This window comes from Rousettus aegyptiacus, unplaced genomic scaffold (assembly GCF_014176215.1).
Source record: "Rousettus aegyptiacus isolate mRouAeg1 unplaced genomic scaffold, mRouAeg1.p scaffold_m13_p_4, whole genome shotgun sequence".
Lineage (NCBI taxonomy): Eukaryota > Metazoa > Chordata > Mammalia > Chiroptera > Pteropodidae > Rousettus > Rousettus aegyptiacus.
The window spans coordinates 129,725,739-129,753,643 of NW_023416307.1; the positions used below are offsets into that span (position 1 = coordinate 129,725,739).

At 33.8% G+C, this 27,905-nt stretch overlaps 1 protein-coding gene across 2 annotated transcripts in view; it reads left to right on the forward strand.

The window, feature by feature from the left end:
- The window catches only part of TOPBP1 (DNA topoisomerase II binding protein 1), a 53,312-nt gene that overhangs the window by 6,692 nt on the left and 18,715 nt on the right, over nt 1-27,905 (forward strand). For both annotated transcript variants that reach the window (XM_016140320.2, XM_016140321.2), the window contains 12 exons: nt 171-367; nt 1,773-1,952; nt 2,643-2,812; nt 4,406-4,569; nt 4,711-4,958; nt 13,497-13,840; nt 14,524-14,696; nt 17,594-17,805; nt 19,064-19,347; nt 25,556-25,729; nt 25,820-25,929; nt 27,605-27,728. In XM_016140320.2, the coding sequence (XP_015995806.2) occupies nt 171-367; nt 1,773-1,952; nt 2,643-2,812; nt 4,406-4,569; nt 4,711-4,958; nt 13,497-13,840; nt 14,524-14,696; nt 17,594-17,805; nt 19,064-19,347; nt 25,556-25,729; nt 25,820-25,929; nt 27,605-27,728 (2,380 nt within the window). The remainder of the gene's footprint in view (nt 1-170; nt 368-1,772; nt 1,953-2,642; nt 2,813-4,405; nt 4,570-4,710; nt 4,959-13,496; nt 13,841-14,523; nt 14,697-17,593; nt 17,806-19,063; nt 19,348-25,555; nt 25,730-25,819; nt 25,930-27,604; nt 27,729-27,905) is intronic.

Sequence of the window (27,905 nt, forward strand, 5' to 3'; positions counted from 1 at the left end):
TACTAAAGACATGGTCCTGAGCTAGATGAGCAATTAATGTAATGCTGAGTGTTTGTCTATTCCCTTAAAAATAATTGAAATCCTAAAAAATGAGGAGAGCGTTAGTGATATATTAGTGGCATATTTAATATGTTAATTTTGTTTCCTTTTTACCAATTTGTTTTCACTAGAAAAATAGCAAGATACACTGATATAAACATGGAAGATTTCAAGTGTCCTATTTTTCTGGGTTGCATAATCTGTGTAACTGGCTTGTGTAGCTCAGACAGAAAGACAGTTCAGCAACTCACAGTTAAGCATGGAGGTCAATACATGGGGCAATTGAAAATGAATGACTGTACACACCTCATTGTGCAAGAACCAAAAGGTAAAACTGTATTTTCCAAGTGGACAAATGCAAATTTTTCTCTAACATTTAATGTTTTAAGGTCTTTACAGAATAGCTTTTGCTTCTGACATGTCATAAATCTAGTATGATATTTTTTTGCCCTAAAATGTCACAAAGATAGTTTGGTTTATTATCTGTAGAAGAATTACGTGACTGTTCTAATGTTTATCTAGGTAATTGAATAAGTCTATTAAACATAAATTTCCTGTGATGTTTTATTTAAATTAGTTATCAGATCTTTCGATGTTTAAAAAAAAAAAGCCCTACACAGTTACCAGATACTTAAGAGGTAGGACATTTGGCTGGATAACAAGAAAGGTAGTAGCTAAATTGCATTTCTCTCTCATAACACATTTTAAAGGATTGGCTTAGTTTTTAATTGGGTCACCATTACTGAACGAACTACAAGTTTTAACTTAAAGATATACTCTGCAGAAGATGAGGCATTTAAAGAAAACTATATTACCAAGGAGAAGAATTCCTTAAAATACTATTAATTTTGGTGTTCTGTAACCTTTTTTCTAGAGAATATTTTTTACCAACACTGTTAAAATATATAAAAATTGATGAGAGAAGAATTTTGTTAATATTTTTATTATCTCTTATTAGAATACTGTGTTTTATTCAGCTACCTACATAAGAAATAAACTTAGAAAAAATATTGTTAAAATAAATCGGCAATTATCCTTAAGTCAGAATTTAAGTATGATCAGTTATGATTGTGATTATGACCTGAGGGCACTTCATCTTTTGGCTCTCACGACTAAAAAAAAACTTTCATGTTATTGTTTATTACATGTTGACCTCAATTTCTCTATGATGCAGTTTCAAAATACATTGTATTAAGAGATTTTTAAGGCAATAAAAGGATATGTTTTTAAATAATTTAGTTATTGATCTAATTGAATATCTATCCTGGGCTTCATGTAGAATCCGATGGACATAGGAATAGTCTATTCAAAGCTAGTAATTTTATATCGTGAACATTTATAATTGTCGGTTTTATGCAGTCTTATTAATACCACATAATTCTGTGAGTTACCCCACGTCACAGATATAGAAACTGGTTTAAAGTCATGGAGGCTTTAACCAAGTCTAGTATTTCAGATATCCCACAGTCGCCTGTCTCTATATAATTTTGTAAAGGTAAACCCCTTCACATAATGTGTATTTATACAACTTGTAGAAAATGTAATTGCATAATAACCTAAAATATTACTTTTTAATATACTTTTAGCATACTATTTAAGAGTAATTACTGGTAACTTTAATTTTGTCTCAGGCAAGTTTTTTTTTTATAACCTATCATAATTTGGATATTGCTGCCAAGAAAGAGTTTAATGGTTTGCATTTCTCTCTCTCACTTTCTTAACGAACATGGTAGGTCAAAAATATGAATGTGCCAAGCGATGGAATGTACACTGTGTGACCGCGCAATGGTTTTTTGACAGTGTTGAGAAAGGTTTTTGTCAGGACGAATCTATATATAGGACAGAGCCTGTGCTGGAAACAAAGACTATGCCTGATACGTCAACTCCTACTGGTCAGATCAACACAGTTGATGGTTAGTCTCATTCTGATTAAAGTAAACAATCAGTTTTCTGTGTAAGAATTGATTTGTTAATAGGATCAGTGAGATATAGTAGGGAATTCTATCTTTTCTTACAGTGCTTCCAGGCATAGTTATATAATAAAATAACCAAATTGTATGAAAAATTAGTCCAGAATTCCTGATATTTCTTTTTATAATGAATGCATGCATTCTTTCATACTCTGATGTAATCCAGAAGGTGATTAAAGAAGGAATACTAACAGATAAAGACTTAAAATAAAAACTTAATTTTTTAAAATTAGACTGATTGGCAAATGTTATTAGTCTTTATTAGTTTGCTGCAATTGTAGTAGATCATCTGTTTGTATAAAATTTAAACCCTTTCTATTTTTAGGTGCCATGTTGGCAATTTAACAAATATTTATAAATTTTTTTCAAATGTAAGCTTCCTGGACCTTACAGCCAGAAACTTCAGATTTTTATTGGAAACAAATAAATATATTTTTATTTAAATAAGGTATGAACCTTAATTAGTTTTATTTTCTCTTTTCATACTTTGCCACCAAGATTTTAGTAAAAACACTTGCATCTTACTTTGAAAATTATTCATAGCCCTATGTGTATAAAAAAAATTAATCTATAAGAAAATATGTAATCACAGTTATTTTATCATAAATTTATACATCTTTGTTTAATATGTAGGTCGTACTCTTTCGGATGTCAGCCATATTTCCAACATTAATGCAAGTTGCGTAAATGAATCAATATGTAATTCACTTCTTAATAGTAAAGTGGAGTCTGCACTTGAAAATCTAGACAATCTGGATGTCAGTGCATTTCAAGCACCTGAAGATTTATTAGATGGTTGTCGGGTATGTCTTTATTATGTACTGATTGTAATAAGTTACAACATACAATAAGTACTTTGAAAGCCCTTTCAGAATTAGGCTTGCTCCTTTTATCTACCTAAACCCTGCACACTAAGTAGATACACTTATTAGCTGTCAGGGTCCATCTGCCTGGGATGTAACTTTATCTGTCATCCTTCAAAGTTCTTAGCAGTTTTCCATTCTTCTCTGAACCCTTTTAACTACATTAAACTTTCTACCTACTGTGTTTTGAGATCACTTAGTTTCTGAACTTTTTATTTATAGCTATCATTTATTGTTTATAATATGCTAGACTATGCTAATAATTTCACATATATTATTAATATGTTTTATATAATCTCATTAATTCCCACAAATAACTAAAGTGGATGTTATCCTGAGACTGAGACTTAGAGCATTAAAATTTTTGTTCAGAGTCACAGACCTTAAGTAGCCAGCTATCAACTACAAGGCTTGTATTTCTAACCAACCATTAGACCCACTGCTCTGTTTAATATATCTTGGGCTATTTAATTTTTTAGTGTACGAATAACTATCTTAAAAGTGCCTTGATGGAAACATATGCTGTAGATCTCCTAGAGCTGAATACTTAATGTATTCTTACTTGTAGAATGAATAGGCTGTGTGTTAATCCTCAAAGAGTAGCAAAGATTTAACCCATTTTATCATTAAGAAAGGAAACTGGGCAAATTACCTTACCCTTCTATATTTTTAAAACTTATCAACTTACTGGCAGGAAAGAAAGTGTCTTATATAATCTCTTTTCCTCAATCTCTACTAATTCTAGATATGACTTCATTATTCTTTTACTTATAGGAATGTATGATTTTTAATTTTTGTTAAAATATACTCGAATGGATGTTATTTAGTTTGAGATATAAATGCAGTTAGGAGTAGATTGGTCATTCTTAAGAAATTTTTTAAAAAATGTAAAATTGAATTGAAAAAGGCATACTGATTAAATTAGTTTAATATATACATATATAGTTAAAAATAAATTATTGCATGAGTATTCGCAAAGCATGGTACTCATCTCTTTGTCTTAAATTTTTTTGTTTAAGTAACCGAAAAGATCTCAATTTATAGGTAAGGAAGTTGGTTTAAAGAGCCTAAGTAGCTTGCCATGGTCACATGGTTAATCATTGGCAGCTGAACCAAAATTTAAACCTGAATTTTCTGAATTCAGACTTAACTCCAATTTGTTTTTTATAATTATTTTAAAATTTATGAATAGTAAAATCTTCCCAGTTGAAGAAGCTTCCGTGTATTTTTGAAATTGCAATGCACTAATATTCAGAAGATAATTGAATTCTGGCCTTTATATTAAGCCTCAAAATACTTACCAGGTGTCTACTGCGAAGGTTAATAATGCTATGGGAGTATGAAGAAGTGATAATCAAAATTTAAGAATTATTGAAATATCAAAATTTAAGAAAATACTCTTTATCTTAAAATGTACACAAGAATTGTCTTACAATAGATTTTTATATGTGGTTTTAATATATATGTTTCTATTGAGAGAAATAAACCATCTTACATGCCTTAGTCTAAAGTAAACATTTTCTTTCTTTGCAGATATATCTTTGTGGTTTCAGTGGCAGAAAACTGGATAAACTGAGAAGGCTTATTAATAGTGGAGGTGGAGTTCGTTTTAATCAGCTCAATGAAGATGTAACTCACGTTATTGTGGGAGATTATGATGATGAATTGAAGCAGTTTTGGGATAAATCAGCCCGCAGGTTTTGTTGATTTTTAATTCAAAGCAATTTCTACTCTGTAATGATTTTTCTTAAAATTGCATGTTCACGGAAACTGCATGGCAAGTGGGATGATGGTCTTTGTAGTTTAAACTAATATATAACTATGTGTTATTTTCATAGGCCTCATGTAGTGGGTGCAAAATGGTTGCTGGAGTGTTTTAGTAAAGGTTATATGCTTCCTGAAGAGCCATATGTCCATGCTAACTACCAGCCAGTGGAAATTCCAGTTTCAGATCAACCTGAAAGTAAAACAGCCCTTTTAAAAAAGAACAGCAGCCTTTCTAAGAAAGACTTTGCTCCTAATGAAAAGCATGACCAAGCTGATGAAGATCTACTCTCCCAATATGTAAATAAGAATGCAACTGTAGGTAAGAAATAGTTGGTTAGTATTTATTGTTGTTAAGAACTGTTTTATAGCAGAATACCTACATATGTGATTTCTACCAGGTTTTCTCGATTTTAAGTTAAACTAACCTTTTACTTCCCTTAAAATTTCATATTACTTCTAAGCAGGCCCCCTCTTCTCTCTCCAACTCAGCAGCTCCACTTCGATCTCTTTTATATACTGGCACCCCTTCTGTTTATAAGAGTTTGTAACAACATGAGCTTTTATTTTAATCTTGTAGTAAATGTCTCACTAGGTTATCGGGGTCTTTAATGCATACAGTGCTGCAGTGTGGGCTACCCCCTCAGTAAGGTAGTCTTCTCAGTGTGATAAGGAAAATTCCCGGTGAAGAGTTGTAGGCAACTCTTAAAAAAGTTATGAAATATTTCATACAGCCAAAGAGATTTAAATAATATGAGCAGTAACTGTGAACTACTGTCTAGCTTTTAAAAAACAGAATGTTCTACTACACCTGTGAATCCCTCCCCATTGTTTTTTAGAGTTTACAACCTGTGTACGTATCTATAAACAATATGTATAGTTTCATTTTGTGTATATGTTAACTTACATAAACGGTATATGGTATGTACTATCTTGCTACACTCACTGGAATGTGAGAGATATCGGTCTAATCCAGATGACTGGTTATAAATATACCACACTGCTCTATGAACATACCATAATTTATCTATTTCTCCCACCTATGGACACTTTATTATGTTTTTGGAAATACAAACAGTGCTTCAGAGATTGTTCTTATGCACACCTCTATGCCATGAGCAAGAATTTTTCTAGGATAAGTGTGGTTAATTCAAGGGATTTGTACATCAACTTTTTTACATAATGCACATTATGTAACAGTAGTGAGTAAGGGTTCCTGTTGCACATTATTTCAACATTTAGTATTTCTCGTAAGGCTTGAAATATCTGCCAGTTTGATGGGTGTAAAGTAAGATCTCATTGTGGCTTTAATCTCATACTGATTACTAATAAGGTGGAGTTCTTTTGAATGTTATTTGGCTATGATATTTTAAGGTAGTTGAATTTTTCAATCTATTTTGTGCTTTATGATCTTCTATTTTATATTTTCCTACCCAGTTATTCATACACACACACACACACACACACACACACACACATTTTGGAAGTCTGAAACTTTTGCTTTTCTACATTTATGTCTTCAATCCATGTGGAGTTGATTTTTGTGTTTGATATGAAGTGTTGCTATTGTATTTTATCCATATAGAAATCACTTTTTTCCATACTGTTTATCGAATAGTCCATTTTTTCTCCACTAACTTGCACTACTGTCTCTGTCATTTATTAAGGGTCTGTTAATGTGGGGATCTGTGTTTAGCCTTTCTATTCCATTGAGATACCACACTGATTAACTATCTTATTATAATAGTCATCTAAATATGTTTTGATATCTGAGATGAAAAGACTCTAGTTTTCTTTATAGTTGTCTCAGCTATTCTTGGACCTTTGCTTCCATATAAAAATTTTTAAAATTAGTTTGCACAAAATCAGTATGGAAATTTGGTTGGAATTGTATTGAATTTATAATATGGAGGAGAATTGACATCTTTACAATGAAAAAAATCTTCTTATCCATGACTTTAGAATGTCACCATATAGTTTTATCTTTTTTTAATGTTTTTTTAATAAAATGTAATAACTACATGCATATGATCCTAGAACTGCTAAGTAAAAACTATTCCTAATTTCTTTTCCCTTCGTTAATGTTTATTTGTTCTTTTTGATATCTTTATATCTCTTAAAATTACATTTTTGAACTGTTTTCTGGTATATAAGAATGAAATATTTTGAATATTTATTTTAAGTCTCATATTAATTTAAACCTCTATAGAATAGTTTGAGTATTGAATTTTTTTAATTGTAAATTATACATAATATTAAATTTACTATTTTAACCATTTTTAGGTGTACAATTCAGTGGTACTAATTATATTCATGTTATTGTGCTACCATCCATCTTAGATGGATATTACCATCCATCCCAGAACTTTATCTTCCCAGATTGGAACTATACCCATTAAACAGTTAACTCTCTATTTCCCCGCCTCCTCACCCACTCAGTCCTCAGTAACCACCAATCTATTTTCTGTCTCTATGAATTTGACTGTTGTAGGTAGCTCGTATAATATTTGTCCCTTTGTGGCTGGCTCATTTCACATAGCATGATGTCTTCAAGGTTCATCCATGTTTTAGCATGTGTCAGAATTTTGTTCTTTTTTAAAGTTGAGTAATATTCCATTGTATGTATAAACCACATTTTGTTTAACCATCCGTTGATGGACACATGGGTTCTTTCCACCCTTTGGCTATTATGAATAATGGTGCTGTGAACATTGGTGTACAGATGTCTTCTGTTCAAGTCCCAGCTTTCACTTCTTTTGGATATATTCCCAGAAGTGGAATTGATGGATCGTATGGTAATTCTCTGTTTAATTTTTTGAGAAACCACCATGCTGTTTTCACAGCACTATACTGTTTTACTTTCCCACAAGCAGTGCACAAGGGTTCCAGTTTCTCCACATCTTCAATATTTTTTATTTTCTGTTTTGTTGTGTGTTTTTTTTTTTTTTTTTTTTTTTTAGTAAAAGCCATCCTAATAGATATGAAGAGGTATCTCATTGTGTTTTTGATTTACATGTAACTGATGATAAACAATATTGAGGATCTTTTCATGTGTTTATTGGCCATCTGTATGTCTTTGGAGAAACGTCCATGCATATCCTTTGTTTTTTAATTGCGCTGATTTTTTATTCCTGAGCTGTAGGAGTTTTTTATGTATATATATTCTGAATATTAACCCCTTATCAGATATATGATTTGCAGATACTTTCCCCATTCTTTGGGTTGCCTTTTTGCTTTGTCTTTGATGCACAAAAGTTTTTAATTTTGATGAACTCCAGTTTATCTCTTCTGTTTGTGCTTTTGATGTCATGTTCAAGAAATCATTGCCAAATCTAGTGTCATGAAACTTTTCTCCTGTGTTTTCTTCTAAGAGTTTTATAATTTTGTTTTTATTTAGGACTTTGATCAGGATGTTGATGCTTACTAAATACTGGAATGATCATATGGTTTTTTCCTTTAATGTAGTAGATATATTAGTTTTTATATTCAATCAGGTTTAAATTCTTTTGGAAGATATATTCATCCTTTTTATACATTAGTATATTTAGTTTACTAATGTTTAGAATTTTATCTCTCATTGTGAGAGTAGTCTATAATTCTCCTTTTCATGTTGTCTTTGCTGGGTTTTATTATTAGTTAATAAAATGGATTGGTGAATTATTCTCTCTTTAAAATCTCAGAAAGAGTTAGTATAAGATTGGAGTTCTCTAATATTTGAATGAATGTAAAACTCATCTAACTGGTTTTAGTATTTCCTTGTAGGATGATTTCATAGTACTGGTTTGTTTAATGGATATGGGATTATTTGTTTATTTCTTCTTGAATCAACTTTGGTAACCTGTGGTTTCTGGGAAGCTTAGAGACTCATTTTGTTAGTCTTTTCAACAAGCCAGTTTTTGATTTTTTTTTTTTGTTTTTGTTTTATTTATTCTTTGATCCCTTTTCCCCTTTTATTCTCTAATTTCTTAAGTGGCAGAATTTGTTTTTTGTAGTATTTCTTTTTATCTAAGTATTTATGTCTATATATTTCTCTGAAAATATTAACTTAAGTACAAGATATTTTATGTGGTATTTTGTAATTGTTCAATTCTAAATATTTTCTGATTTTATTATGTCTTTGGTCTATGCAGTATTCAGGAGGTGTTTTTCATAAATGTTCTTCTGTGCCTCAGAAAAATGTTTTCTGTGATTGAAGGTTTTTATACACTCTAAGCGTTGTCTGTGGAATAATGAAATAGATTTGTTAGACTCCTCCACTGTCATGATGGCCTTGTCAATATATCCCTGCACTGTCAAATTTAGTTTTTTTATGTATTTTGAAGTTTTATTACATGGTAATCTTTATTTTCCTAATGACCTAAAATTGATTTTGTCTGATAATACAGCTGTCCCTACCTCATGTGGGTTAGTATTTAGCATGACTAATTTTTTCTTTTAACTGTAAATTCGGGTGATTTACACTTATTGTTATTTGTGATACATTTTAATTATTTTCTACCATCTTATTTTGTATTTTGTTCCATTTTTCTATGTTTCCTTATGTTTTAAAGATTTTTGCCTACTTTTGAATTAATTGAGCCTGCCCCCTCCCACTCCAAATCCCACTCTAAACTTTATGCTTTCCTCCTCTAATTTGGAAGTTATATATACTATTTATATTTTCAGTGGTTACCCTTGGAAGTTTAAAGTGCACCATAACTTAAAATCTAAAGTTATTTAGAATTTTTATCTTCCTTTTGAATAATACTGAAGAGGAATTTTCTACTCAAATGGCTAACCTTGTAACCAGCTCTTTGTTCTACTTCTGTAGACACGCTTGCCGCATAGGACGAAGGGCAGGGTGACCTCGAGATCAACTGAAGACTCACTCTCCCCTTTGCTTGTTTTGTCTAGATAACAGATGTATCCCCTTTGCTTGTTCTTTCTAGGTAACAGATGTATCCCCTTTGCTTGTTCTTTCTAGGTAACAGATGTATGCCCTTTGCTTGTTTGCAGATAAGCCCCTATAAAAGGTTATCCCTGAGTTTGGGCCCCAGATCTTCAGAGCTAGCTCTTCTGGGACCACCGACATAATAAACCTGAGTTCTCCAATTCTCTGAGTGGTGCTTGGTTTCTTGTCAATCTGATTTTTCTCCAACAATACAAGAACCTTGTAACACTGCATCACGACTAACAACATCCCCGTTCACATGTACTTACTAATACACTCAGCTTATGTGATTTTGTCTGATGTTTTCTTTGTCGTTTTTAATGTCACAATTATTGTTGTTATTATCTTATTTATATGGTTAATATTTTTTGATTTGCCACCATGTTTATTTCTTTTCTCCCCATTCCTTGCTGCATCTGAGACCTCTCTTCTGGACTCATTTTCTTTCCTCCTGAAATGTATCCTTTAGAAATTCCTTCATTTCTGTTAATGTCTGTATTTTGCATTTGTCCTTAGAAAGACAGTTCTACTAGGTATACAGTTCTAGACAGCTCTTTGGAGATGCTATTTTATTGTAATTCATGTCCATGGCTGCTGTATAAGAAGTCATGTGAGTTTAATTGTCATTCTTTTGTTTAAAAAATCTTATCTTTTTTCTTCTAGCTATTTTTAACATTTTCGTGTCCTAGAGTGTTATTTATTTGTCCTCATGGAATTCATTGTACTTTCTAAATCCAAGAATTAGTGATATTTTTTCTTCTAAACTTTTTTTTTTAATCTATTATTGCTTTGAATATTGCTACTCTCCCAATCTCTGTATTCTCTAACTCCCTTAGTTTTGTGTATAGGTTACTTAACCTGTTCTAATTTTATTATTTTGTCTTTCTGTGATTTTTCAGATTTTCCTTCCAAATCACTGTTTCTCTGTTCAGCTATTGCCTAATGTGTTTAACTCATTTATTAAAATGTCAATAATTATTTTTTATTTCTGTAAGTTCTAGTTCTTTTAATAGGTTATTACTCCCTTATGTGTTCTGTTCTTTATTTTAACACAGTAAAACCTATTGCGATATCTGAATGGAGGGGAGGGGAATTCTGTTGATCGTTGTTCATGGTGCCTGGTTTCCTTGTATGTTTTATGGTATTTGTTATAAACTCATTCTTATTTGGACTCTAGGAATTCTTAGAAGGCTGAAGTTAGGGTTTGTTCCTCCAGAAACGATTCATGTTTAAATTTGCCAGGAGCCTGGGAATATCCTAACTCAGGACACCTCTGAGTTAGTTTATTGGCCAGATGTTTCTTGGACCATCAAGATTGTGTAAATTTGTTCCCTAACCTACTTTGAGGACCAGCCCATGATGACAAATTCTCAGGAAAGCCATTTTTTTTCTTCTTGACCCAAAGCCAAAGTCAATTGTACTCACTCTCCTTTTTCAGGGTATATTTGCTATTTGTTGTTAGTTGATTGATTTGGGTCATTTTTACTAAAGGTATTTCCCTTCAGGGTTTCCAGGGTTTGTTTCTTACAGTATACTCTGGCCTACTGCTAATTTGTGTGAGACCAAAGGCTTGAGTCTTGTCCCTCCCTGTGATGTCTTTCAATTCTAAGAGTCTAGGTTACTGCCAGAGTAGCATCAGGGTAACCATTAGCTTTAGTTACCACCTGGTGCTCTGGATTCATGCTATTTCATTTTTAGCCCTTGAGGATTTCCCTTGCTTTCTTGCAAACTCAGGTATGCATTTATAAGTATGCCTTTAATATTTTATCCTATATTTTCATATATTCTATGTTTTCATTTATTCTGCATTATCCTATATCCTATGTTTTACAGTGAGAGCATTTCAAATTTCTAGCTTACCATACTTGTAGAAGGGAATTTCCAGTATTTTTTTTACCCACACTATTTCTGTTCATGGCATACTGCAAAACTGATTTTTGTCAGACCAGTTGCGTATGCTTTAGGAATGCGTCATATTAAGAGATCATTCTAACCTTCTAGGATGTTCTGGTATAAAGAAGCCACAGACTGACCAGCAGTAGTTTCATGCAGTGTCCTTCAGCAAGGCCAGTACTTAGTGGAGGCAGGTGATCTTCCTTTCTAAGGCAGCAAATGGTCTACTGACTTTGAAAGGATCTGGTGACAGTAAATCTCAGTGAATCCTCAAGTACCTTGAAAAGAATCCAATCAGGTAGTTTACAGTTACTTCTTAAAACAAAATTACTTTTGATTTGAGAAAACTTTCAATAATAGGTTCATCAAGAAGTGTCTGTGGGCTTCCAAATGAGGTCTGTTTGAAAGAGGGGTTCTACTGCTAAAATAAGTGGAAAGAACTGCTGTATAACTTGTTAAGTTATTCTGAGTCTCTTAATAACTGTAGGATTTTACTTATAGTTTACAAGAACTTAGTATTTCTAGTTTGTTTTATAATGATAGTCTAAAATTCCCGTGGGTTTCTTCTTCCCATCTCACCAGCAATTTATAGACCTCAAACAAAGTTGGGTTTTTTTTCCTCCTAGGTGTGATTGTAAAATAATTATAATTGCAAAACAAAATTGTTTTCACATTTTATATCAAGAATAGCTATTTAAAAACTACTTTCCAGAATGTTTTATGTCACCTTTATTTCCATCTCAGCTTACTTATCTTCATATATCTTTATAAATTGGAAATATACTATTATCTTTTATTCATTACAGTATGAAACTGTGGGTCAGAGAGGCACCTAACCTACTGATAGTAGATGCTCTAGACAAAATCATGCTTCTTCAGAATGTCAGAGCAGTTTAAATACTTACATTAAGTAGGAATGTTACGTGTGTGTGTGTGTTGGTAAGTAGTTTAAAAGTAAAAATGTTAATGTCTATTGGAGATGAGGCTAGAAATAAGATGCCACTAGGACATAATGTTATGGATCCTGGAATCAGACAGACTGTTTCTATCTCATTTCTGCCACTTAATAACTATGACTGTAGGCAAGTTATGAAACCTCTTTCAATCTGAGATTTCTCTTGAAGAAAGGGTATAGACGTGCCAGTAGTATCAACCGTATAGTATCGTGAGCATTAATTACATGCATGTAAAGCACTTAGGCACAGTGCATGTATAAATGAAGAAATGAAGAGTTCCTGGATAGCCTCCGGGCTTGTTGGAATCCTATAAAGCAGAGCTTGGCATACTTTATTTGTGAAAGGCCAGATAGTAAATATTTTAGGCTTTTCCAGCCACATTCTGTTTCTGTCACATACTCCATTTTGTTCTGTTTTTAACAACAATTTTCTAAAATGTAAAAAATCATTTTTAACCTACAGGCTGTGGGCCCAATTTGGCTCTTAGGCTATAGTTTGTTGATCCCTACCATAAAATGTTACCTTCCAACACAGTACCACCAGAGTTTTCAAAACTCTTAAGTTTTTACCTCTTAAACTTTTAGCCTTGATTTGATAACATTTATTGTGTATTAGGAACTATGTATTTTAGTTATTGACATTTATATTTTTATATAAGCTGTGTTTTTTTCTTCTACCCATCAATCATCCAGCTTCATCCTAAAATGAAGTATTTGAGACCATTTGCTTGGGTCCTTGATCTTTTAAGAAATCTTACGTAGAAGCTAAGTAGCTACGATTTCAGTATGAAACATTTGAGGAGTTTATGAAAAAGAAGTAATTCTCTTATTATATTTGTACAGTTATTTCCATCTAAAGGGCTTGACAATTTAGGCCTGTTACTTCTATTTTTTCCTTAATGAGATTTTCTCAATTGTGAATTATCTAAACCAGTTTTGGAACTAAGACAGGCCCATGGAGTTATTAGAGCTTCATAATTTTCAACTAATTGGCGTTTCTGGTACACTAGGAGGGCTTAGAAGAGTAACGTGATTGCTGTTGTCCTTCTATCTGTTAGAAAACATTTCTTTTTTCTTTCCAGTTGAAGCCGCAAAGTCTGAACTTGGGACCTTTAATGATACTACTCATGTTGAGCCTTTTAATGATTCTACTCATATTTCTCTGCAAGAAGAAAACCAAACTTCTGTCAGTCATTGCCTCCCTGATGCTTCTACGATTACTGAAGAAGGTTTATTTAGCCAAAAGAGTTTCCTTGTTTTCGGTTTTAGTAATGAAAATGAATCTAATATTGCAAATATCATAAAGGAAAATGCAGGAAAAATCGTGTCCCTTCAGAGCAGAATTGTTGCTGATTATGCTGTGGTTCCTCTGCTGGGGTGTGAAGTAGAAGCAACTGTGGGAGACGTTGTTACAAATACATGGCTGGTAAGAAAATACTGTAGCAGTTGGAATATAGTATTGAAGGATATCTGAATGCCAGGAGTGTTCATGTTTATTTCTTAGGCAGTTCAGCTTAGGTAAATTGGTATTCGGATATGACCAGAGTGTGAATTTTGCTTTCAGCGAAGGAAATTCTAAAATATGAAAATGTTCACGCTTCTTGGTCCTAATCCTGATAGAGGAGAGGTTATTATTTCTCAGGGGCCGAAGCAGCAGCAGTCCATCTTAGGGAATTACTCCAGGTCAGCTCATATGATTTTAGTCTTCCCTGTTTTCTCAAAACCAAAGCATGACAGGCAGTTTTGTATTATTCCATCTTGTTGGCTTATCACTGGTAACTTTTTTTAACCTTCCGAGAATTAGGAGGAAAAATTATAAACTAATACAGTGGAAGAAATTAAGCGTAAAGCCATATTTAGTAACGTCAATGACAAGTCTAACTGATTTTAATATCCTTAATATTTTAGAATATAATATATAATGAATTGATGTATATCTTTTTTTGAATATTATAATTTGAAGTGTGTTGAGATTGAGCAGACACAAGTTTATATTAAAGTAAAATTGTTCTTAATCTAAACTAAAATTACTTCTACTTTAACTAGACCTGTGTTAACCACTGGTTGCTTATTTCAGGGTGATGTTACTGTTTCTCTTCTTTTTAAAAGGTGACTTGTATAGACTATCAGACTTTATTTGATCCAAAGTCGAATCCTCTCTTCATGCCAGTCCCAGTAATGGCAGGAATGACTCCTTTACAGAATTGTGTTATTTCGTTCAGCCAGTGTGCAGGAGCAGAAAAAGATTCGTTGACATTCTTAGCAAAACACCTTGGAGCAAGGTATGTAGTATTTTTAGTGTACCTGCCACCTTAGTATATTTTATTTGTTTCAAGTTATTGGAGAGCATTCAAATTAGTCTTTGGCTGGGTGTCTATAATATTTATGGGTAGCGTGTAGTGTATCTGTTGATGGTTCAAAGTGGGAGAGCGGAGCATGCTACAAGATGGATGCCTGGGGAGTCTCGGACTACAGGCATTAGTGCTAACCTGTCAGGAAGGGGAATGTTTAAACATGATACTTGGGCCTTTATGGAATATTGCTTGCCCAAGTAGTATTCCCCTCCACATGCCATTTGGTTGATTTATTCTTTTTCACTTGGCATCCGTTGTTCCTGTGGTTTTCAGTCAGAAACGCAAACATTAAACAGGAGTAATGAATACTTTGAGAGAAAAAAAATGAATTCAAAAGTAACTTCCAAAATCCAAATTAACCCTAAGTGAGCCTTAGATGATGGCTGTTTTAAAAGAAAGTAGAAAATTGTTAACATCAGTAAATATAAATGAACTGAACTTTTATATCAAAAGTTATTTTAGATTAGATTATGAAGTAACACTTAAAATTTAAACGAGAGACATACCTAAAACAAAATGATTCAAAATATTTGAGGGAAAAAGATTGGCAAAGATTTGTCGAGTAAATGCAAACAGAAAGAAAGGAGGAGTTGCAATTTTAATGTCAGACAAGTTTGGATTCAAATCTAAAGCATCAAACAAGAAAAACACTATAAATAAAGAGTGCTATTTATACTTTATTTAGAGCATGACTGTTATTCATAAAACAAAAATGGGAGATATAAGTAGTATTCAACAGAAGTACATTATTTGTAGGAGACATTAATTTCCATCTTTTACTTCATGACAGGTCAAATAGAAAACAAGGATAGATTTAAATAGCGTAGTTAGATATCTACCTTGAAACAGTGACCATACCTTTTCAAATCCCTGTGAAACACTCCTAAATGTTGCTTATAAAGAAATTGTCCACAAAAAAATACCTCAGTGAATTCTGCAAAGCAGAAAGAATGAAGACCATATTCTCTAACAACGATGCAAAAAACTAGAGATGAAAAATAGAAAGCGAAAAGATCTTATCAACTGGATATTTTAGAAATATTTTTAGTAACTCTTGGTTCAAAGAGGAATTCAAAAGCATTTATAAGCTACTGTAGAAATCATTTTCAACCCGGTAATAACAAGGGACCCCACTGCCTAGATTGCGACCTTAAAGTACCATTTCCCACTAAAACTAAAGCTTAAAGAAATGATTAATTCCAGATTTGGAGCAGAAAAGGTATCCAGGTAGTGACTACTCTTAAAAGAGGGAAAAGGGTTGTAATTGAGAGCGGGCACGCTGGAGAGATTCTGGAGTGACTGACGTGGGTGGTGGATAGAAGGGTTTTCACTTTATAATAATACATTAAATTGTATGTTTCCTTTTTTGCTGTGTTCCATCTAAACAATAAAAAGGTTTTTAAAAAAGTAAAATTGCAGAAAATCTAGAAAATAAATAACATGACAACAGACTCTATGGGATGCAACTAAAGCAGTACCCAAAAACTTCAGTGAAGTGGCTATGTAGAAAATTACTGTAGAGAAATCATTGACCTTCATGTATACTACCAATTAGAAAAGCTAATGAAAATAAAGGCTTCCTGCTTGGTCTACACCAAGATAAAATACCTAGCAGCAAGTGTAATGTGAAACTTGGAAGAACTACAGAAACTTGTAAAATGCTATTGAGGGAAGCAGAATAAGACTTGAACAGTAAGAAAGATAGACATGTTCTTGGAAAGGAAAATTAAATATTATAAAGAAGTTTCTGTTATCTCCTGTGTTAATGTATAAATTTAACATGACCCCAATAAAAATGCCAACAAATTTTTTTAAGGAGGACAATAATCAAACTAATTCTTAAATCATGAAAGATTAGCAAGCAGGAAAGTCATGAAAATTCTGAAGTACAGTACTTAGTTATTTAAGTATATTTTGTGAAACCTCACTAAATAGTAGTATGGTCATAAGTAGCAGAAAGTTCAGTGAATGAACAGAAAGTCTAGAAATAGACCCAAATACAAATAGGAATTTAGCATAGTAAAAGCAATATTTCCAGTTACTGAGGGAAAGATGGTTATTTAGTAAATAGGATTCAGTAAAGTTGGTGTGACATCTCATACTAAAATAAATTCCAAATGGATTAGCGGGTTAAATGTGAAAAACAAAACAATGAAAATACTGGGAGAAATGTAGAATATTAAATTTTAGAATTGAGGAACTTGAACATAAAACCCAGAAGTCAAAAAAAATGACTGAATTCTGTTTCTACCTCAAGTGGCAGACTCCTGTTTCTGCCCCATATTCTGTGTTTAATATTTTGGGATCTTAGGCAAGTCAGTTTCTCTATATTTTTTTCCTGGTTGTATCTTTACAATATTTTGTAAAATACTGGTATTTCACAAATACTAAGAGAATCAAACGCGCTTATATGTGAAAATGCTTTGAGCAGTTGTAATGGACTAAAAACATAAAACATGTTATCAGATGCTTTCTTTGCGCTTCTAGTTGTTCATGCCTCCTTTCTGGAGAAAAGCCAAGTCCGGTGGGTGATGACTAAGGAGGAAGTTTTTCTGATTTTTTTTTTTTTTTCTTGAAAGTCTCGTTTAATTAACGTGGTTATGTTTTGATAAAAAGTTTAATTGTAGCAATACATTTTTATCATAGAGAAAGCGTTTGCAAGGGGATTAGCTTGTTTTTAAGCTATATATAGAATCAAATTTTAATCAGTGAGTATTTTCTTATACTTAGAACTTTAATAATACTATCGTATTAGAAACTTTTTTCTTAGTTTGCTGGCTTATTGTGTATATGACTGTTGTCTTTTTTTTAAATATAACTTTCAGCGTTCAAGAATTCTTTGTTCGCAAATACAATGCAAAGAAAGGCATGTTTGCCAGCACACATCTTATATTGAAAGAGCCAGGTGGTTCTAAATACGAAGCTGCCAAGAAGTGGAATTTACCGGCCGTCACAATAGCTTGGCTTTTGGAGACTGCTAGGATGGGAAAGAGAGCAAATGAGAGCCATTTTCTGATTGAAAATGCACCTAAAAAAGGTTAATTCTTTGTTTTGTTCTTTTATCTATATGTTTTTACAATTCGATGGTTTCTGGGATATCAGTGTGCCAAAGCTCAATTTTAGGGAAAGGTCATTGATTTCTATTTTTCACGTTGGGTACAGAGAGCCACTGTTGGGCATTCATTAGTGGCTGGTGAAATACATGTGTGCTTATGGCACAAATGTTTAATTTGTGTCTGCACTATCAATTGTAGGCACTATCTGAAAACTAGAGGATACAAAACAGTGTAGGAACGTTCCAAAGTCTCAGTGTTTGAAGTCTAAAGATGTGAGCGTGGCCCTCTTGCTGTTCTATCTATGGCTCACACTGACATTCCGTGTACTTAGCGATCCCTCTTCCCCTCATCTTGGGACTTTTTTCTAGCCCACCCCATGCTTCCCTGTTCCTCTTCCTTGTCTTTCATTTCTCAAACTTGCATGTCACTTTCCCTGGGGGGCCTTCCTTGACTCACCAAGTATGGCCTTTGTCTTGCCATCACACCCTGTATTATACCTTTCATAGCTCTTATCTCAGTATTATAACTAGTTTACTTTCATGTCCTCCTATTCAACCGTAAGCTCTAAAAAGGCAAGAAATAATGCATGTCTTTGGCATGTATTTGCATTGTCTAGTATTGGGCCTGGTGTGGAGTAGCCATCTAATAATTGTTTTTCGTTAAATCTTGAAAAAAGGTAGGAGGCAGGGATGAGAGGACACAGTAGCCCCTCTTGTGAGATGGCGGCATCCCTGGGCAAACTTCAGGGACAAGTCAGCAGCTTGGGAATGGCTCTCAGAGCTATTACCTAGACTGACTGGAGATTTTATAACTGAGGCCAGGTGATGTTTAGTTCATATTAAAGTTTCATTAAGGACTTTCCAGAAATTTGACTCTAGTTATTAACACTTGAGTACATGTAATTGGAATTTTCTTTTTACTCTGCCATTAACTAAGGTGACATTTACTTATACCATTTTTAGCAAATTGTGAGGTTTATTGAGACTATTTTAAAGTTACAGGATGAAACAGGAAGTTCAGTTTCATTCATTTGTTTCAGTTGATGTGCTTGTCTAACTCATCATATTTTAATATATCATCTGGTTTGTTTCTTGGAAAGTAGGTGTATAACTCTGGTTTAAAGTACGCTTGAGAATTCACATGAAAACCAGATAAAAACCTCACTTCTTATGGGCCTCTGTAGAGACAAAGGATGAGATCAGTGGCTCACATATGTTTCTTTTCTTTTTAAACCCCCAGAGCAAAGTTTAGAGACTGAAATAACAAATGGGGTAAATCTGAATCCACATACTCCAGAGCATCCCGCCATCCACCTGGAAACTCACAAAAAAGCCGTTACGCCTTTAGATATGAACTACTTTCAGAGTAAAGCTTTCCGTGCTGTGGTGTCGCAGCACACGGAGCAGGTTTCCTCCTCCCCAGCTGAAGGACAGCCGCCCCAGAAGGAGCCCTCGTTACACCTGGACACACCATCAAAATTTCTGTGCAAGGACAAACTCTTCAAGCCTTCCTTTGATGTGAAGGTAAGTAAGGTTTATAAAAAATAGCCCTGGAGTTAACAGTTTCATAGTTTGTAAAGTTAAAGCACCATATTCTGCATCACCTCTAAAGTTTGCAGAAGCAATTTTTCCAGAGATTTTGGGAAGTAGATTCCTATTTTGAGTTCCAGTATATACCCAGGGTTGAGGTACTGGCTAGAGATACATGTGGTGTGAAAGCAGGACATCTGGGTTCAAGTCTTAGACCTGCCATGAATAGTATCACTCTAGACAGATTGTTTAACATATATCTGAGAATCAGTTTCCTCTTTTACACAGAGAGGATACTATCACTTGCTCTGAAAACTCAGATTTACCATAAGGATCAAATGAAATGGTGCAGTGAAATCATTACATAAAGTATAAAATAATATAAACACATTACTACTTATGTTTCATTACCAGGATTACACTCAGTGCTTGCTTTCTGAAAAAAATCTCTATTATCACCTTTTTAATCATGCCCTTTAAAAGGATGAGTTAAGTCTGCACTTTTGTTTGATCTCCTAAGCGCTAGAATATGGCTTCCTTTCTGAAAAATATCATTTCTCAAATCAAGGGCTAATTTAACTTTCTCAAATGTTTTCCCATTATTCTCCAAAGGTGATTTTATTCACTGTTCCTTGTGTAGCTTTTGGCCTTTCAAGTGGCTATTCAAACCATTGTCTGAGATTTTTTTATCCACAAATCTTTGCAAAATTATTGTACCATTCATCTATAAAAGTTCCTCATGAATATTAAGAAGCAACATTTTAATAATTTTTACTAGTGTGTTTTGGAGCAGATTTATAAAGTTTATAGATTGTTGATCTTCAGAAAATATAAATTAATACCTGAGACAATTTTCTCCAAGCTAAATCTTCAATTAAATCTCTTCTGAAAAAACATGTTGTCCTGTGATTATCACTGCTCCCGTGCCTTAAGAAATGGGGAAACCACTGGTTTGGAAACTGAGATCTATAATAGACCTCAGCTTTACCTCTTGCTGCTTTTTAAGGCAAATCAGCCTCTTTGGGCTTCATAATTTATTCTCTCCTTTAAAATCATGGAATGTCTATGCATGATCTCTAAGGTCTCATAGATCACAGCTCTTTGAATAGTAAATGAAATAATATTAGTAGGCAAGAAAATAATAGAAATATTTCCAGTCATTCAAACCGTTCTTTAGCTTCCTTGCAGTAGAAAACTGATGGTTCTGAAATAGTCTCTGTAAAAATATAAAACATGTTTAAGAGTTTCATGTTTAGAGTCATAGTTTGTTTAGCAGTGTTTTTCTGTTTTGTTTTTTTTTTCCTTTTTTGGCGATAAGTCAGATAATACTTCATCTTATGATCAGTGGTTCTTCAAATTGTTGTAATATGGTATATTGAATTTTAACTCTGAAAACAGAAAAGGACCTATGGGGTAATCACAAGATTGAACATATATTAGGCCTCAAATAAAAAAAACAACAACACTTATTTAAACTTAAATTTTAATTGACACACATCAGAAAAGTACAACAAATGTGTTGCTGTATGAAATATCAGTGTTAACAGTCAGGAAGCCACTACACATGTTCAGAAGATCACTGCCAGTGCTTTAGAGCCTTCCTCCCGCCCCTTCCCCGCCACTGCTTCCCCTTCTGGAAAGGTGACACTCCTGACTTCTGTCACTGTACCTTTGTTATGCTTGTTTTTGACTTTCAGATAGATGAAACCGTAATGTTCATTTTTTTTTGAGTCTGTCTTTTTTGGTTCAACCTTCATTTGGAAGATTCGACCATGTTGCTTACCTCTAACTGTAGTTCATTGATTTTATTCATGTGTATTATTTCGTTATATGGATATACCTTAATTTACACATTTAGGCATTTACTAGTGTTTGCTCTTACAGCTATGAGCATTCGTCTGCACATCTCTTGGAATATGTTTACAATGCATTTCTTTTTGGCATATACCTAGAAGTGAAATGGCTAGGTTTTTTATTTCAGCTTTGGTAGACACTGACAAACCGGCAAAGTGGTTGTACTACCAATTTATACTCTACTAATAGTGTATTGAGCACCCAGTATTCCCCATCATTGTCACCCGAGGTAGTATACATTTTTCTTGAAGTTTTTACTTGGAAATAATATCTAACTTACATGAAGTTGCAAAATAAAAATAGTACACTCTAAATGTTCATACCCTTTACTCAGATATGTAGAGTTTTCATTAATTTCCAGATGAAAGGGTTTTCTTTTTCATTTTTAATTTCTAGTTTTATTGCATTAGGATCAAAGTGTTGTTTATACTCTTTCTTCTTCACAGAACTTACTGATCTTTTCTTTGTACCTGATATATGATCAGTTTTTCAGAACATTCCTGATTTGTTAAAACGTTTCTCGAGAAAGATGTATTCTCTATTAAGGTGTACTGTTTGATATATACCCATACCCCACCCCACCGCCCTTCCCCCGACACACACACAAAAGATCTAGCTTATCGATTATGTAATTTAGAGCTTTTACCTCCTTTCCTATTTTTTGTTCACTTAGCCAGTCTCATTCTAAGTAGTATTTTCAAAATCACTGCTTTGTGAGCTGGAATGTGTCCTTTGTCTCATTTAGTGCCCTTTGGCTTGAAGTCTACTCTGGTGTCGGGGTCTCAGTCCCTGTTCTCTTGTTGTCATTTGCCTCATAAGTGTGTGCGTTCCTTCATTTTTAGCCTTTTCGGATTGCTGTGTTTTAAGTTTTTCTCTTCTATACAGCATAGAGTTGAATTTTGCTTTATGAGCCATTTTGCGAATTTTTGTCATTCAGTTAGTCAAATTAAGCCCATTCACATTTAATATGACTTATACTTGGTCTCAATTCTGTCATATATTATGTTGTAATTACTTTGTGATTATTTATATACATATGTATGTGGTTCTTGCGTCCTCTTTGTATTTTGTGCCTCTCCCCCCACCCCACTCTCCCTTTGGTATTTAGGAAAGGGTTTATTTGTTTTATTCTCATAGTTATCCTTATATTAATATTTCTTATAGTGCCCTTAATCCCCCTTCTTAATCTTTTGTCAGTTTTAAAATACGTGTTTTGACTACTTATGGCTTCTGTTGAAGTCAATAATATTTTTTCCTGTTTTCTATTTTTAATTATATTTTTTGACTGTCAAAAAAGAAAATATTTATATATCCTTCAGCTCATGGACCTCACCCTTGTTTTGCCTTAACCCTACAAACAAATGTGTGAAATGCTTACTGTCTCTTTTGTGGAGCTTCCTGTCACTTTTGGTGGGACGAAGTTCATCCTCCAGAGGATTCCTCAGGAAAGGCACATGTGTGCAATATTTCCTGAGCTTGGCACATCCTAACTTCTACTCAGGCTTTGATTCTTAAACAGATTTTTTTGGATGTACTATTCTTGGTTTGCATTTTTCCCTTGTTTCCTGAAAATGCTGCTCCCACTGCTGGACTGCTTTGTGTGCACTGTTTTTGAAAAATTCTGATGTCAGTAATTATTTTATCTTTGTTATTTCATCATTTTGCCTGAAGGCTATGTGGCTTTTTCTTTTAAGTCTAATAGTTTTACAAGGATATGTCTAGGTATTGATCATTCTCAATAATTTTCCTTCGTACATGGTACGTTTTTAAATATTTAGAATTTGGATCCTTCTTCAAATTTTTGGGCTGGGAGATTAGGATAATGGAGTTGCCATTCAGCTGAGTTGACTAGAAAGAGTTGAGATTGGAGCCTAAATATCAAGAGTTCATGTTTTGGATGCAAAGTTTGAGGTGCCTGTTAGAAATCCAAGTACTACTATCAAATAGACAGTTACATATAAAGCCTAAAGGTTAGGGAATGGTCTGGGCTAGGGAAAGAAAACTGGGAATCCAGATTTGTAGGTAATATTTAAAACCATAATTAGAACAGATGCCAAGAGAGTAAAAGAAGAAAAGAAGAGGTCCAAAGAATACTCCTAAGGGCCCACATTTAGAGGAGAACCCAGCAAAGGAGTCAGAGAAAGGATCACACCCCACACCCCCAATACCCTGCACACCCTCCCCATTTCCCCGCAATGAGGAAAAAGAAAGCCTAGAGATTGTCTTAGAGGCCAAGTAAGAAAGTTTTTGAGGAAGTGGTTAGCTATGTCACATGCTGCTGAAAGGTCACGAAAGGTGAGAACAGAAAATTGACCACTGGATTTAGTCTTATGGGTCACTGGTGATCTTAACAGTAAGGGTTTTGAAGACATGGTGGAAATGGAAGCCAATGTGGGTTCATATAGGAATGTAAGATACAGTGAACATAAACAGTGCATTTGAGGAGTCTTACTGGAAAGGGGAACCCAAAATGGGATGGTAAGTATAGGGCAAAATAGGATCAAAACAAGGTTGTTTTAAGATGGCCAATGTGATTGATCCGTTAGAGATACAATTGATCATGCAGGTGAGAGGATAGAATTGCCAAAGCCACATCTTTGAGTTGGTGCGAAGGGTTTGGATCTGGTGCTTAAGTAGCGGAGAGTCCCAGGAGGGAGGCAGTGTTCATGGCACACGTGCCGAAGACAGGTAGATGTGGTGTGGGAGCTTCTGATTTCTTTCATATATGAAGAATCCTTTTAATACTTTGTCAAAATAAAAATAAAAAACTTTAGCAAATAGAAAGCCTTACCACATACTTGTGAAAAAGATCAAGCACTGTAAAGATCTATAAAGGTAATAATGAGTCTATGAAAAATGCAAGCAGAAATAGAATCAAAAGTCTGAAAAGAATAATTGAGGACAGGCACTAGTCCTACTAGTTATTAGTACCTAAAGTTGCAATAATTAAAAGCAATTTGTTATTGTCACATGAATAATCAAGTCAGTGCACAAGATTACACCCCATCAATAGGAGAATGCATTAGATAAAAGTAGCATATAAAGCAGACAGCTGGTAGCCATCAGAGAAAACAGGATGAAACCTCTTTACATCAGAATAAATATCAAAGGATGAGATATTTAAACACAAGAATTAAAGGCATAAAAATTCTAGAACAGGGCATGAGAGTGTTTTCAAATAATCCCAGTGTGAGGAAGAACTTTCTAACGATAATATATACCCCAAAAGAAATAAAATTCATAGGAATTTGACAGCAATAAAAAATTCTCCACGTTCAAATATACAATTTTATAAAAGTGCAATAAAGTATTTGTTTAAAAAATTTCTCCATGGCAAAAGTTTGACAAACTACAAATTGGGAACGAGTATTTATATCACAGTGTATATACACCGACACATACAGACATAAAATCATAAAATATATTTATGCAGTGAATATAAAAAAGACTAATATTACCCAAGGAAAAATAGGCAAAGGACAGGAATAAATAGCTATCACAAAAATTCAAAAATATTATATATACATAAAGATATTTAATCTCAGTTTAACAGGGTGGAAAATTAAAGCATGCAGGTAGATATATTTACTTATCAAATTGGCAAAAGAGAAAAATCTGATTACCCACTGTGCTGTCAAGCGTTTTGGGAAGCATATGCTTGAATACTTTGCTCAGGAGAGTGTCAGTTTGGTACATACATTTTGCTTAATAGTTTCCTTTACTCTTGCATGTGCAAAATGGTGTGTGTACAAGGTTATTTGTTGCATTATACTGGCAAAAGATTGTTCACGTAAATATTCAGCAATTGAGCACTGGTTAAATGCATTCTGCTGTACATGTGGAATACCATGCGGATGGGAAAGAATGAGCAAGCCCCGGCGAAGCGGTGACGTCTCGTAGGCTTGGGAACAGGAACTTGTCTTGTACTTTCAAAGCTTTGTCACAATTCTCAGCTCAATCTGATGTTTAACCTTCTTTATAGTTCCTGTCTTGTTTATATCCATCCTTGCTCACTTGTTTCCTTCTGTGTTTTGTCTGCTTGTTTTTTTGTTTTTGGTTGTCCTTTATTTTAACTACAACTTAAACACCTAAGATTCAGGCAGATGTTACTGGTGCTGCTGAAAACGTAAGCTTGTCAGTCTCTAAACCAATTTGCTGGATAGTATGAATTTGTTTTTCTTTGTAGTCTATAGAATACAGGTAATATTTTATTCTTTTTATTGTTGTTTGGTGGAACACCAGAGGAGGTTAAAGCTGTAATCCAATTAATTTTGAGGATTGTCCCCCCTCTTTCTTTACCTCTCCTTTTTCTTTTTCTCTCTTTCACTCTCCCCGTCCATACGTACAGGATGCACTGGCAGCCTTGGAAACTCCAGGAGGTCCCAGCCAAAAGGAAAGGAAACTGAGTACACCACTCTCAGAAGTCATCGTCAGAAACTTGAAAGTTGCTTTGGCAAATAGCTCTCGAGATGCTGTCGCTCTTTCTGCCAGTCCTCAACTGAAGCATGTCCAATTAGAGAAGGTAGAATTAGATCGCTTATTTAAAGGAAGTCTTAAATTAAACTTTTCAAACAGTAATGGTTGACCTGTTTCATTTCTTTTCCGTGAACAGGAAGAAGCTCCAAAGCCACTTCACAAGGTAGTGGTATATGTTAGTAAAAAACTCAGTAAGAAGCAGAGTGAACTAAATGGAATTGCAGCCTCTCTAGGAGCAGATTACAGGTAGTTGGCTCATCTTTCTGCTTGGTGGAGGTGTGGCCTAAGTTTATAGAGAAACCTAAAGCTGTTGTGAGCTTCTACAAGGAAACATTTATTTTGCCTTTTGGTGTGTCATGTTATCTACAAAATCCTATTGATTTTTAATTTACCACATCCTTTAAAAATACCCTCTGCCATATCAATTCACTCTTAGATGTGTATATTTTTAGGGTATATTTAACAAATATTTGACAACCTATTTTGTGTTGCTCACTATTCTAGAAACTTGGGATCCATATTGGGAGGGGTATAGTATAGAAGAATCCCTGTCTACAAACAGTTTATGGACCAGTAATATAGCTTGGTCTGAAACGAGCTATATTACTGGTCCAAAACCTTAGAGATTTTCAGATGAGAGCACTTCTGTGAGTAGTACTAAATAGTCTAGCAGCACTTCTAGTAAGATGGTCTTTTTTTAAGGATGTTTTGATTTTTATCATTTTTGCTACTTTGGAGACACAGATTAGCAAATCTGCCCTCCATCTGACATCCAGGCTAGAGACAGGTCTGTAGCACAAATGGCATCAGTATGTGAGAAGCGAGAGTTGCCTGTTTCAGCCCATGCTGAGTTGATTGTACTCTCCACTATCTGGCTAGCTTTCTCCATCACTTGTGTTCAGCCATTCATAGGTAGCATAATGATTGGTTTTACAAGTAAAAAGAGTTTGAGGAATATAATCAGTTTCATCTTCCCCTTTGTTAAGTCTTATTTCAGTTAGCTTTCTATTTGATAAAAGAAGTTAGGTCAGAAGAATATAAAAATAAAATGTATCTGTCATAGTTATAAGCATCTTAATGTTTAACGCATCTGTTATAGGATAGTGAAGCTTTCTTATAACTTTATATTATCTATTACATATATTATATATTATCTATTATGTTATAGTTAGCCTATTATATTTCCTATTGCTGGTTGCGGAGCGCTTAGTATGAGCCAAGCATTATCTCATTTTATTCTCTCACTAGCTGTATGAAGGTATATATATTTGTCAAAAATTGAATATTCTGTTTGGATGTGAACTCGATGTAAGAGTTATAAGGAACATACAGGATTTGTGTTATTATAAGATTTAAAATGCCAGTCCTCTTGGTATGAAAAATAGAATATATTGCTGAAATTCCTAAATAGAAACTAACTGGTCGATTGCATTAAAGTTTGCATCAAATCTATTCCTGGAATGGATTGCTCAGACTTGGTGATGGATGAGAGGGAAGAACCCTTTACTATGCAGAGGTTACAATAGTTAGGTGTTCATAGGATAATCATTTCTCAAGTGCACTTGTCCCGATGTTCCCTTCCATAAACTAGCACAACATCCTGAAGAGACCGCTGATACTGTCTCCTGCATTCCAACAGTTAAGGATCCGGATCTTCTCAAGACATCAGATGAAGCATCTTCTTTTTATTACAAATGTTTATATAACACGTTATGTCATAAATATAACAACATGTATACACCTAGAAATAGATCTATAAAATTTGACCAAAAAAGTGGAGGCTATCCTTTAATATTCTTGCTTACTCTAGTTCTTGAAGGTTTTGTGATGGTCAGAATATTCTATTCATAGAGAGTAATGATCTTAAAATAATATAGATATTTCTCTTAGTTATCTGGTTTTATATGTTTGGTTGTTTCAGATGGAATTTCGATGAAACAGTGACTCATTTTATCTATCAAGGACGACAGAATGACACTAATCGAGAATATAAATCTGTAAAAGAAAGAGGTATACACATTGTTTCAGAGCACTGGCTTTTAGAAGTAAGCATTATTTTTTTCCTCCCCTCTCTGTTAAATGAAAATGTATACAAACGTTATTTCAAGGTACAAACCAACTTCAGTGGACGTAAGCAAGTTAGTTAACAGTGCACATCTCATTTCTTTGGCATTAAAAACTTAAGATCTTTATTCCTTAATATTTAATAAGTCTTTCTGAGT